This window comes from Salvelinus namaycush, chromosome 23 (assembly GCF_016432855.1).
Source record: "Salvelinus namaycush isolate Seneca chromosome 23, SaNama_1.0, whole genome shotgun sequence".
In the NCBI taxonomy this organism is placed as follows: domain Eukaryota; kingdom Metazoa; phylum Chordata; class Actinopteri; order Salmoniformes; family Salmonidae; genus Salvelinus; species Salvelinus namaycush.
In genome coordinates this window covers 29,697,312-29,711,472 of record NC_052329.1, presented here as the reverse complement: position 1 = coordinate 29,711,472, position 14,161 = coordinate 29,697,312, and the positions used below count along the sequence as shown (strand labels likewise).

Genomic DNA, 14,161 nt, shown 5'->3' with positions numbered 1-14,161 from the left:
GTGTAACTGAGTCAGGTTTGTAGGCCTCCTTGCTCACACGCGCTTTTTTTCAGTTGTGCCCACATTTTCTATAGGACTGAGGGCAGGGTTTTGTGATAGCCACTCCATTACCTTGACTTTGTTGTCCTTAAGCCATTTTGCCACAACTTTGGAAGTATGCCTGGGGTCAATGTCCATTTGGAAGACCCATTTGCGACAAAGCTTTACCTTCCTGACTGATGTCTTGAGATGTTGCTTCAATATATCCACATAATTTTCCATCGTCATGATGTCATCTATTTTGTGAAGTGCACCAGTCCCTCCTGCAGCAAAGCACCCCCACAACATGATGCTGCCACCCCCGTGCTTCACGGTTGGGATGGTGTTCTTTGGCTTGCAAGCTTCCCCCTTTTTCTCCAAACATAACGATGGTCATTATGGCCAAACAGTACTATTTTTGTTTCATCAGACCAGAGGACATTTCTCCAAGAAGTACGATCTTTGTCCCCATGTGCAGTTGCAAACCGTAGTCTGGCTTTTTTATGGCGGTTTTGGAGCAGTGGCTTCTTCCTTGCTGAGCGGCCTTTCAGATTATGTCGATATAGGACTCGTTTTACTGTGGATATAGATACTTTTGTACCTGTTTCCTCCAGCATCTTCACAAGGTCCTTTGCTGTTGTTCTGGGATTGATTTGCACTTTTCGCACCAAAGTACGTTCAATCTCCATGAGACAGAACGCAACTCCTTCCTGAGCGATATGACGGCTGCGTGGTCGCATGGTGTTTATACTTGCGTATTATTGTTTGTACAAATGAACGTGGTACCTTCAGGCGTTTGGAAATTGCTCCCAAGGATGAACCAGACTTGTGAAGGTCTACAATTTTTTTCCTGAGGTCTTGGCTGATTTCTTTAGATTTTCCCATGATGTCAAGCAAAGAGACACTGAGTTTGAAGGTAGGCCTTGAAATACATGCACAGGTACACCTCCTATTGACACAAATTATGTCAATTAGCCTATCAGAAGCTTCTAAAGCCATGACATAGTTTTCTGGAATTTTCCAAGCTGTTTAAAGGCACAGACAACTTAGTGTATGTACTTCTGACCCATTGGAATTGTGATACAGTGAATTATAAGTGAAATAATCTGTCAAATAATTGTTGGAAAATGTACTTGTGTCATGCACAAAGTAGATGTCCTAACCGACTTGCTAAAACTATATTTTGTTAACAAGAAATTTGTGGAGTGGTTGAAAAACGAGTTTTAATGACTCCAACCTAAGTGTATGTAAACTTCCGACTTCAACTGTATTCACACGCAAAAGTTTGGACACAGCCTACTCATTCCAGGGTTTTTCTTTATTTGACTATTTTCTACATTGTAGAATAATAGTGAAGACATCAAAACTATGAAATAACACATATGGAATCATGTAGTAAGCAAAAAAGTGTTAAACAAATCAAAATATATTTTATATTTGAGATTCTTCAAAGTAGCCACCTTTTTCCTTGATGACAGCTTTGCACACTCTTGGCATTCTCTCAACCAGCTTCATGAGGTAGATACCTGGAATGCATTTCAATTAACAGGTGTGCCTTGTTAAAAGTTAATTTGTGTAATTTCTTTCCTTAATGCGTTTGAGCCAATCAGTTGTGTTTTGACAAGGTATCAGTATTATACAGAAGATAGCCCTATTTGGTAAAAGACCAATTCCATATTATGGCAAGAACAGCTCAAATAAGCAAAGAGAAACGATAGTCCATCATTACTTTAAGACATGAAGGTCAGTCAATGCAGAAAATGTCAAGAACTTTGAAAGTTTCTTCAAGTGCAGTCACAAAAACCATCAAGCGCTATGATGAAACTGGTTCTCACGAGGACCGCCACAGGAAAGGAAGACCCAGAGTTACCTCTGCTGCAGAGGATACGTTCATTAGAGTTAACTGCACCTTACATTGCAGCCCAAATAAATGCTTCACAGAGTTCAAGTAACAGACACATCTCAACATCAACTGTTCAGAAGAGACCGCGTGAATCAGGCCTTCATGGTCGAATTGCTGCAAAGATACCACTACTGAAGGACAGCAATAATAAGAAGAGACTTGCTTGGGCCAAGAAACACAAGCAATGGACATTAAACCGGTGGACATATGTCCTTTTGGTCTGATGAGTCCAGGCCTCAGAGGAGAAGTGGAGGCTGTGGGTGCCCACAGAATATTCTACCAGGTGCATCCATTCAAGATTCTGGTAAGGACTGTTCAAGGAATGTGGATTTTTTTAGTAGTGGTGGATGGGTAAACTTACATGATGACACCTCTCACAATATTGTTCATTGGCCCATCAGTTCAAAACAGGAACCAAGTTCTTACATCAATCTTGGCTCGTGATAGTGGATGTTTGCGTCATGACCGCTTTCTGTTCTTCCCGGCAGTATCTGTCTGTGCGTCATTTATTGTGAAATGCTGTTTTTTACTGTACTTTTCATAAAAACAGGATTTGCTACTTTTGTTACTTAGTTTAAGTTCAGTAACTGGCCCTGAATGTGCAGTGTTTTGGAATGTGAACAGCACAGAAGGTTAAGGTCCTCTAACTGTTAAGATCTTGTAAGATATTGTCTCCAATCCAGTGAATGGCCTTAGAAAAATGGGTGATCCCATTGACTTCATATGGAAGCAATCTCCCAAGACTTGACATTGGAATGAGTATGTCCCTTTTAATTGAATCCAAATTGCTGGGGCTTCCATGTTTAAAGTCTGCTCATTGTCTTGTCTGAAGGAGACGTGTTTCAGATGTGGGCCAGACTTTGATGGTGAGCCGTCTGGCTCCCTCTCGCTGACCAGACAGGTCTGAAACATCCTGTTCCAGATCTCTCCTGAACATTTTAAGGGTGAAAGGTAAACAACCGGAATGCTGTGACCAGCATACTCCTGAAGTACTATAATGTCACCACGAGAGGGAAGTCTTGGCAAACATTTGTTGGGGGTATTTAAAAGAGAAATTCCTTTATTGTCTATGCTGAGAAATCTGTCCAGGAGCAAGAGGTTACAGGTTGTGTCAATGTTTGACATTGTGCGGATCATAGGTTTTTCTTTTTTGACAGATTCCCTCTGACAATTTTTTTGTCAATAATGTTGAAGACATACAGTAGATATCTAACACTTACATGAGGCTTTATTGCTTTGAGATTTTCATATTTCATAGCCAGAATGCTATTTAGTATTTTTAGTTGAAAATGAGATGCAATTGCTCTCTAAATGATGTTACTTTGGACCACTGCTAATGCATGGTAAATAGTGATACATAAACAAGGCTTCAAACCTATGGTTTTTAATGTGCTTGTTTTAAGCATGTGTGCTACTTAGTAAAGTGTGTGTGCATCCGTGTCATTTACTTGTGTGTGTGTGTGTCATTTGCTTGTGTGTGTGTGTGTGTGTTTTGTGGCACTGTCCACAGTGGTGGAGACGGCCCTAGCTGACTTGGCCCTAGACATCATGTGTCTGCTGATGAAGAACCAGTGGAGCTGGCTGTGCACCGACAACATCCAGAAGACTATCCGGCTGCTGTTTGGAACCCTCATTGACAGGTACTGTACTAATGCATGGACTATAGAAATATAATTATTACTCTACTCCATTCTATTTCTATGGCATGGACAGCCATAGAACACATCTGTCACCACTCACCAGTCAGCCACTGACCTCCCATATCTTGTACTGTATATCAGAACATGGAAATTAGGAACCTAATCATTTTGAAATGTGACCTTTTCAGAACATTGACTGTGTAGGTGGATTTAATTCAGATTTACTGTGCACCCAAACTCTTATTGTAGTTAAGCAATTAGGAAAAGGCTTATGTGGATACAGTATTGTTCCAGTATTATTTTGTCCAACAACTAAGGTATCTTACATATCTCAAGGAGTTTATAAAAGGGGCCAACGTGGTTGTGGTGGTTTCTTCTGAATAACTGGAAACTGTTCGTCTATTGTGCAAGAGCAAAATCTCTGTCCTAAAGAATTTGCACCTGAGCGATGTTGTGTACTTGGCTGTAAGGAACGTCTGGTCAGTAGTTGATGCCAGAGCATGTGAGCAGAGTTGAGCGGTCGGAAATCCCACTCATCGCTCACTGTGAAAACCGCTCCTCGCTTCACAGGAAGAAAAACTGCCGCTCCAAATTCGCTCCATTCATTAAAATCACAATTGATACAACACCCATCTATTTCTGTGACTAACTGGACCTATCATTTGGTTGTGAAGTATTGAAACCAACCATCAGATTTCAATGAACAACAATAAAAGGTGACAGTAAAAAGCACTCAAAATGAATTATTACGACTGTATTATTATTATTAGCCTATTATTTCAAGGCTAAAGCCTACAAAGAAATACATGGTGAAGCATTGGCGAGTGCAACACACTAGGCTGGCATGAACATTAAGCGCTCAGCATTTAAACAACATTTTAGTGTATTTATCTATAAATTGCGCATATAGGCTGTGAAACGAAAAATGCCTTATTAGGCCTTTGAATTCACTTTTAGAAACACTAGTTTGGCCAGAGTCTTTGGCTGATGCTATGGTGCCTGGTGAGCAGGCCAGCAGCGGAGAATACCCTCTCCGCCCTTGCAGAGCCACTGGGGATGCTCAACACCCTTCGGGACACTCTTGACAGGCTGGGCAGAGATGCAGAGTTGACATTTTTTTATATTTTTTATAAAATATCCCCATCAAAACCGAAAGCTCCTTGGAAGAGGTAATATGATAGCCTATGGAATAGATAATTGAACGAAAAGGAACAAACTTTTAATATGATTTTTTTGTTTAAATACACTACCGTTCAAAAGTTTGGGCTCACTTAGAAATGTCCTTGTTTATTAAAGAAATGCAATTTTTTTGTCCATTAAAATGACATCAAATTGATCCGAAATACAGTGTATTTGACTTTTTTTTTTTGTTGTATTTTTTGTATTTATTTTTCACCCTTTTTTCTCCCCTATTTCGTGGTATCTAATTCTTGTCTCATCGCTGCAACTCCCGTATGGACTCGGGAGAGGCGAAGGTCGAGAGCCATGCGTCCTCCGAAACACAACCCAACCAAGCCCTACTGCTTCTTGACACAATGCCCATCCAACCCGGAAGCTAGCCGCACCAATGTGTCGGAGGAAACACCGTACACCTGGCGACCGTGTCAGCGTGCACTGCGCCCGGCCTGCCACAGGAGTCGCTAGTGAGCGATGAGACAAGGATATCCCTGCCGGCCAAACCCTCCCTAACCCAGACGAAGCTGAGCCAATTGTGCGCCACGCCATGGGCCTCCCGGTCGAGGACGGCTGCAACAGAGCCTGGACTCGAACCCAGAATCTCTAGTGGCACAGCTAGCATTGCGAGGCAGTGCCTTAGACCACTGCCCCACTCGGGAGGCCAGTGTAGACATTGTTAATGTTGTAAATGACTATTGTAGCTGGAAACGGCAGATTTTTTAATGGAATATCTACATAGGCGTACAGAGGCCCATTATCAGCAACCATCACTCCTTTGTTCCAATGGCACGTTGTGTTAGATAATCCAAGTTTATCATTTTAAAAGGATAATTGATCATTAGAAAACCCTTTTGCAATTATGTTAGCACAGCTGAAAACTGTTGTTCTGTTTAAAGAAGCAATAAAACTGGCCTTTAGACTAGTTGAGTATCTGGAGCATCAGCATTTGTGAGTTCGATTACAGGCTCAAAATGGCCAGAAACAAAGATCTTTCTTCTGAAACTCATCAGTCTATTCTTGTTCTGAGAAATTAAGGCTATTCCATGCGAGACATTGCCAAGGAACTGAAGATCTCGTACCACGCTGTGTACTACTCCCTTCACAGAACTGCGCAAACTGGCTCTAACCAGAATAAAAAGATGAGTGGGAGGCCCCGGTGCAAAACTGAGCAAGAGGACAAGTACATTAGAATGTCTAGTTTGAGAAACAGACGCCTCACAAGTCCTCAACTGGCAGCTTCATTCACTAGTACCCGCAAAACACCAGTCTCAACGTCAACAGTGAAGAGGCGACTCCGGGATGCTGGCCTTCTAGGCAGAGTTGCAAAGAAAAAGCCATATCACAGACTGGCCAATAAAAATAAAATTTAAAGATGGGCAAAAGAACACAGACACTGGACACAGGAAGTTTGGAATAGCCTGGTTCCTCTCTAGGTTTCTTCCTAGGTTTTGGCCTTTCTAGGTAGTTTTTCCTAGCCACCGTGCTTCTACACCTGCATTTGCTTGCTGTTTGGGGTTTTAGGCTGGGTTTCTGTACAGCACTTTGAAATATCAGCTGATGTAAGAAGGGATATATAAATAAATTTGATTTGATTGGAAACAACGAAGAACATTAGTGAGACGCAGAAAAAATGAAAAGATGCTGGAGGAGTGCTTGATGCCATCTGTCAAGTATGGTGGAGGCAATGTGATGGTCTTGGGGTGCTTTGGTGGTGGTAAAGTGGGAGATTTGTACAGGGTAAAAGAGATCTTGATGAAGGAAGGCTATCACTCCATTTTGCAACGTCTTGCCATACCCTGTGGACGGCGCTTAATTGGAACCAATTTCCTCTTACAACAGGACATTGACCCAAAGCACAGCTCCAAACTATGCAAGAACTATTTAGGTAAGAAGCAGTCAGCTGGTATTCTGTCTATAATGGAGTGGCCAGCACAGTCACCGGATCTCAACCCTATTGAGCTGTTGTGGGAGCAGCTTGACCGTATGGTACATAAGAAGTGCCCATCAAGCCAATCCAACTATTGGGAGGTGCTTCAGGAAGCATGGGGTGAAATCTCTTCAGATTACCTCAACAAATTGACAACTAGAATGCCAAAGATCTGCAAGGCTGTAATTTCTGCAAATGGAGGATTCTTTGACGAAAGCAAAGTTTGAAGGACACAATAATTATTTCAATTAAAAATCATTATTTATAACCTTGTCAACGTCTTGACTATATTTCCTATTCGTTTTGCAACTAATTTCATGTATGTTTTCATGGAAAACAAGGACATTTCTATGTGACCCCAAACTTTTGGACGGTAGTGTGTACTTTGCTACAATGACACACTTAGCTAGCTACCCTCCTCATTCCTTTCTGTTAGCATGTGCACATAGTAAGTACATCATAATGCTCTCGGGATACGTGTCTTTTCAGTTGTGGACACTACATCACCGCACGCCCTCTCTTGCTCTTGCTCTTGCTCCTCCTGATCTTTGTAAGTCACATTGATTTAGCACCTGTGTGTTTTATCAGTTTCTTTATGAAAATATTTAGTGAACTCAATGACAGTAGCTAAAGCAAGGGGCTATAGCAGCACACAAGTGTACTACAGATGCATGCTGGGCCGGGAATGCCCTGAGCTGGTGAAGTGAGCTCTACTGGGTACGCTCCACGCCTCGCTCCACTCCAGCTCTGCTTACATTCTCTGGTTGGTGCACATATGGGACAGGTATGTTGGCTCTTCGGAGGGTAATCGTTATTTTGGCGGTCAAGTAGCCTGTTACTGTGCATGCCTCGATGTGTGTCACAGTCATTTATTTGACAGGGTAGTCTCAAGCAGGGGGAGATTTTTCTCCAATACTCCAATGACCTTTTGCCTCTCCCCACTGTCCAAGTCCGACATGCTCTCACTCAGGGCACTCACTCACTCACTCACTCACTCACTCACTCACTCACTCACTCACTCACTCACTCACTCACTCACTCACTCACTCACTCACTCACTCACTCACTCACTCACTCACTCACTCACTCACTCACTCACACACTCACTCACACACACACACACACACACACACAAACGCGTCTGTCATGGTCCCTTCAAATGGCTTCACAATACCATCTGTCAGGAGCTCGTGTTGTAAAAGAATGTTATTCCTTTTGCTCTGAGACAGATGTTTTCTTCACATTTCGCAGAATCCTATTATTTATTTCACATTGCAAGTTTACAGTGCTTTGGAAGAAAAGTAAATATTTTATATTTAATCCCTTTGGAAATCAATTCTTTCCAAGTTTCCTCACCCTGCTGCTTTATTACTGTGCCTCTGTACCTACAGTAGGCCTATGATATGCGATTAGTTGCTTCTGTTTTCATTTTTTGGGGGGTGAAACTGATTTTGAAACAGTATGTTCTTCTCTGCTGTGATCAATAGGCCTACCAAGGTATCCTAAAACTTGATAGACCTAATGATAGTAACTTGATAATGCATTTAATTTGTATTGACATTTATTTCTGGAGTCCGTGGATATTAGAAGCAGTTTTGATAACTTTTCCAGCATTCACAAAGCGTCTCAGAGTAGGAGAGCTGATCTAGGATCAGATCCGACCTGCCTATATAAAGTGCATTCGGAAAGCATTCAGACCCCTTGACTTTTTCCACATTTTGTTATGTTAAAGCCTTATTCTAAAATGTATTACATCGTTTTTTCCCCCTCATCAATCCACACACAATACCCCATTATGACAAAGCAAAAACAGGTTTTTAGAAATGTTTATAAAGTTATTAAAAATAAAAAACTGAAATATTATATTTACGTAAGTATTCAGACCCTTTACTCAGTACTTTGTTGAAGCACCTTTCGCAGCGATTACAGCCTCGAGTCTTCTTGGGTATGACGCTATAAGCTTGGCACACCTGTATTTGGGGAATTTCTCTCATTCTTCTCTGCAGATCCTCTCAAGCTCTGTCAGCTTGGATGTGGCGCGTCGCTGCACAGCTATTTTCAGGTCTCTCTAGAGATGTTCGATGGAGTTCAAGTCCGGGCTCTGGCTAGGCCAGGACATTCAGAGCCACTCCTGCGTTGTCTTGGCTGTGTGCTTAGGGTCGTTGTCCTGTTGAAAGGTGAACCTTTGCCCCAGTCAGGTCATGAGCAATCTGGAGCAGGATTTCATCAAGGATCTCTCTGTGCTTGGCTCCGTTCATCTTTCTCTTGATCCCGACTAGTCTCCCAGTCCCTGCCACTGAAAAACATCCCCACAGCATGATGCTGCCACCACCATGCTTCACCGTAGGGATGGTGCCAGGTTTCCTCCTTCCTCTTTGGCATTCAGGCCAAAGAGTTCAATCTTGGTTTCATCAGACCAGAGAATCTTGTTTCTCATGGTCTGAGAGTCCTTTAGGTGCCTTTTGGCAAACTCCAATCGGGCTGTCGTGCTTTTTACTGAGGAGTGGCTTCCGTCTGGCCACTCTACCGTAAAGGCCTGATTGATGGAGGGCTGCAGCGATGGTTGTCCTTCTGGAAGGTTCTCCCATCTCTACAGAGGAACTCTGGAGCTCTGTGAGAGTGACCATCGGGTTCTTGTTCACCTCCTTGACCAAGGCCCTTCTCACCCGATTGCTCAGTTTGGCCGGGCGACCAGCTCTAGGAAAAGCCTTGGTAGTTCCAAACTTCTTCCATTTAAGAATGATGGAGGCCACTGTGTTCTTGGGGATCTTCAATGCTGCAGACATTTTTTGGTACCCTTCCCGAGATCTGTGCCTCAACATAATCCTGTCTCGGAGCTCTATGGAGGATTCCTTCGACCTGTTTTCGCTTTGTCATTATGGGCTATTGTGTGTAGATTGATGAGGAACATTTTTTATTTAATACATTTTAGAAAATAAGGCTATAACGTAACAAAATGTGGAAAAAGTCAAGGGGTCTGAATACTTTCCGAATGCACTGTAATCGTATTCATCTGATCTAAAATGCAAAACTGATCCTATATCAGCATTAACACTCCTACTCTGGAATTAAGCCTAAAGGATGGTGTATAAAAGCTTGACCTAGTTCCATTCAAATAAATATTGGCAATGCTGTGATAATGCTTAGGCTAATTTGTTTTCCTAATGAGATTTTCTCCTCAATGACTGTTGCCGCTCAGACGACTTTTACAAGGGTTTCTGTTCGACGGGAGCATCGGAAAATATCGTATCACAGTGGCCCCTGGGCTTTGATGTGTGAGCTGAGCATCAGCCAGACTGGGATGTGATTGGCCACGTGCTAAATACAGCATTCAAAGACCAATCCTGTTTATGAAGTAAAAGCTTCCTATTTTTCATTCCAGTTCTATAAGTAAAAACTGTGATTCTCTTTAAGATTAAAATAAGGATTTTGATTAATATAATGATAGTTGATAAAGGTAAATTTTTTCGGTTATTGAAATTTTTAATTTAGGCTCATTAAGCATATTTTCTTGAATGGAAAGAAAGGTTCTTCTGGTGTCATAAAGGTACCCCTGACTCTTGAATTTGATATGTTTGGTTGGCTTCCCTTCTCAGAGAATGCCTTCAGCAACAACTTCACAGAAGTTTGGTCATAGACAAGTATAGCTGACCCTGTAGCAGTAAACCCAACATGCGTACAATGTTCTCGGGTTTGTGTGATCTAAGTCACCTAACCCTCCCTAAAGACAGAGGGCCCTGTATTAGTGGCCCCAGTGTTGTTGGTCCCCACTATTTAAAGCATCAGTCTGTCAGCAGAGACCGTTCTCACTGTGGCAACCAGTCCTCTCTTCATTTTGTCACACGTTGCTCAGCTATGCTAACTCTACCCTAACAGACAGGCCCTAAGGACCCCCATGCCTCTGGAGATGGCAGTAGAGGCAAACACATTTGGTTTAAATTCTCTCACACTTTAAATTCTCTAACACAAGGGAAAGGATTGGCCTCAAGGTTAGCTATTCTAAACAGTTACTAGGCCTATAGCTTTGGCTACTGTTGACTACTGTCTGTATCTGTTCAGGTTTTCAAGACCCTACCGTATTTGATTAAAGGTTCACAGTACTTCTCAGTGCAGTGCATCGATGACTTCATTTCAGTAGGAGTATTTAAGTTGTTTACTTACATCTACAATATGAAAACGGCAAGAAACCAGCGCTAAACCTATTTAATATGACATAGGCGTTTAGTAAAATGCAAAGGAGATGCAGGCTATGGAAACCTGATCCATGCCAGTAAACGGCACCGCTTGCATGTCTGCTCTGCTTTAATCAAGAACCACGAGTGATGGAGCCGGCCTCCAACACACAACGTCTGGGTCTGTGTGAAGAATTTGGCTGGAGACTTGCTCTCGTAAATGGGGTCCAAGGCATTGGTTAGGGAGATGCATAATTTTATAGACTGGAAACTGGGACAATCATAGATGAAAATATTCACCCTTAGACAGAAGTCTGGAAAATCCACTCGAGGCCAGATTTGTGTCTTTTGTCTATACATGAAGCAAGCACAATCTTCAGAGGAACGGCATCGAAGGAATGACTGAAAACCTTATCTCATTGAACAATATTCCTCATACACTGTCAGGTACAGTTGGTAAGAGTGTGGTGCCAGCAACGCCAAGGTCATAGGTTAAATTCCTGCAGGGATCACAAAAACACATACAAAACATTAAGCGCATACATTTTGTAAGTATTTTTGGATAAAATCATCCTCTTAGTGAGATGTTATATATATACTGTATAACCTCACACAGGGAACAGCAGCAACGTTTTCTTTAGGCTTTGTGAATGACAGCTATTTCATATGCGCAGATATGACCTTCACACAAACACTCCTCTCAGAAAAGTGAGTAATGACGTAAGCTTTAAATATAACACATTTCCCCATAAGGTGGTCTCACAGGGTGATGATATGCTTGTTTTGTTATGTGCAGTATCCTTCAGTCATCAGAGTACTCAAGGGACCATCTTAAGCCAAGGGAATCTGAGATCTGTTTTGCATGACATTGCTCTCAAATTTGTCCAGTTGCATTCCCAAGGTGAGAAGAGGTGTTGACAAATAGGTGTCTGTGTCCTCTCCGCTTCCTTCTTTGTATCATATCGCCTGTACTGTTTTCCCATTCTATTTCATTTCCACCCTTTAGCCCCGGTCTTATCAGTTCAATAGAATTATAGTTTCCTCTTTTTGGTAATTCTGGATCCCACTTCTGACACCTGTAGTTTCAGTTTAGTTTGTGAGACACGGGACTGTTGTCCCAGCATTGAATGTCACAGTCTTATTGGCATGACATAACAGTGATTAAAGAATTGATGATTAAACCTCCTAGTAGTCAAGTTGGATGAAGTAGCTTAACTTCAGTGCAACCTTTTGCCTGAGCTGAGCATAGTTGATAACATATTCCAGTGTGGAACATTTGCTCTCCAAGTCCAGAAAATACATCATTCAGTATTTGGGTAATGCATCGACAGCGTCACCAGCAAGCCAAATATGACCCTTGACAGAATAGACAAAGTACAGGTGTTCCCTGCTGGAGTAGCACCTGAAATACCCTATAAGTCCGTCAGCACACTACGTTCTTTCTCAGGGCTTTGAATGGAGCACTTGTTCGTGGTGGAGGTGTGGCGGCTAATCGCTCTGCTGTACGTTTCACATCTTTAACCCTGTTGGGCTTCGCTTCCCTCCCTCCCCCTCTGCCTCGCTGCACCTGTCGTGCAATGACACAATTCTTTATTTTTATTCCTTGATTGGAATATGAATACTTTTCATAAACAGTGTGAGCCGGGGGCCTCGGGGCCCGATGACAGCTTGATGAAGGAAGTGTAGACTGTGCGTTTTAAACTTGTCAACGGGAGCGTCCCCCCTCTCCCTTGTTCCCTTTAGCCTGTGTTAATATCTGCCCTGGGACCAGCCGTGGCGCTGCAGCCGTGGAGCTTTGCTTTCAGCCACGGTGATAGCATGTGGTTTGGCTTTAATTAAAGGAGTTTCAGTCTCTGCTTAATTTAGCAATGACCACACATGTTCAGGGATGCAATGAGCCTTTGAACTCTCTGGTCAGACTTCCAGATTTAACGATGTCGTTGGCCTAATATGTAATGATAACTTTAAAATAGCAGCGTTGGTGTATTTTCAACACGCTAAACACACACTCACACATTATAATGATCACACTGCATTCTCTTATTTGTTAAATTGGAAAAGACACATTTAAGTGCCCTTATTTTCACAATGACACAATGCAGAGCTAGAGACAAATATGATCATCTCGGTAGGCTAATTGCATCTATATATTTCTGGATCCGGCTCTACTTGTTTATGCGTCTTCGACTCAGCCTGGCCTTCTTATTCCACTCCCTCCTCCTGCCTTTAAAGACAGTGTCTGCACTCTGCTGAGGACGAGTCTGAGCACAGCTTGTACAGCCCGGCTCTCCAGCTCTGCTGCCATGTGTGGAGCAGATCCATGCGGTGAGATGTTTAACCATGTCAAATGGGTCATTTGCGCTGTAGTGTACAGCAGGGCTCCCCGGCATGTTGAGTCCACAGCCAACATCCATTTTCGGAGAGGAACGATGGAATGATGGGTCCTGCCAGTATGCTGGTGGACAGGCCCGAAACGTTACAGATGTGTATTACTGTTACCCAATAGTTTGTTTGAATTATTTTTATTGAGAACTTAAAAAAACACCAGCTGTTTCATGGCAATGTTTTTCTGTTGATGTCCTGGCTTGGATTCCGCCTTGTCCCAGAAGACACACTGTTTCTTCCTCTCAACTAAAATGTTTCATTAGCCGTCGTCTTTTTGGGGAGGTGTCAAAGCTGAATTTTTTTTATCAGGAGTTAACAAAGTATGAGGCCTTGTGCCTTGTTGTTCTTTAATGGTGAATGCTTTTCATTGACAGCCAGGACGAGTTCAGCTGTTCAGCCTAAATGATTGGCCCCAAAATAGACTTCCCTCCGAGATGGTGGTTTCTAACAGTGGTGCTGGTTATTTTCATTGCACAGAGGGTCTTTCTGTTCTTCGTACTCTGTGAGTTATGAGTTGTTCACCCAGCTGTGAAGGAGCGGTGGAGGAAGACCCCATTGCAGGCGCCCAGCTTTTGTTTGAGTCCACTGCACTGGTGGTCAGGCCATTCTTTTCCAGCAGATTTGGCATAGCAGGGATGGAAAAGAGCCCTGTTATGTAACCCTATCACTCGTTGTTCTGTTGAGGAGGTGTGACATCCTGAACAGCCTGTTGTAACACGGCACCCTCTTCAACGGTGTGATCAAAATGAGACCAAAATAATGAGCAATATCAGTGTTGAAGTAGTACCCAATGGGAAGGCCATTGATGGAGGGAAGGTTCCTCGTGACTATGTTGCAATCAAGTCACCCACAACTGCTTAACATCTTGGCTGGAGGAAAGTGTCCGGACACCCTCTATGGGTTCTAGTGTTCTGCCAGGCAAGGATCAGGTCTTGGTGAG

The 14,161-nt window shown here is 42.7% G+C and overlaps 1 protein-coding gene across 1 annotated transcript in view; it reads left to right on the top strand.

Annotated features, from left to right (window-relative positions):
• Positions 1-2,720: 2,720 nt before the first annotated feature.
• Positions 2,721-14,161, top strand: part of LOC120018628 (sorting nexin-19-like) — a 33,545-nt gene continuing 22,104 nt past the window's right edge. Inside the window, exons 1-2 of the mRNA XM_038961832.1 lie at positions 2,721-2,787; positions 3,432-3,561. Coding sequence (XP_038817760.1) covers positions 2,721-2,787; positions 3,432-3,561 — 197 coding nt within the window. The remainder of the gene's footprint in view (positions 2,788-3,431; positions 3,562-14,161) is intronic.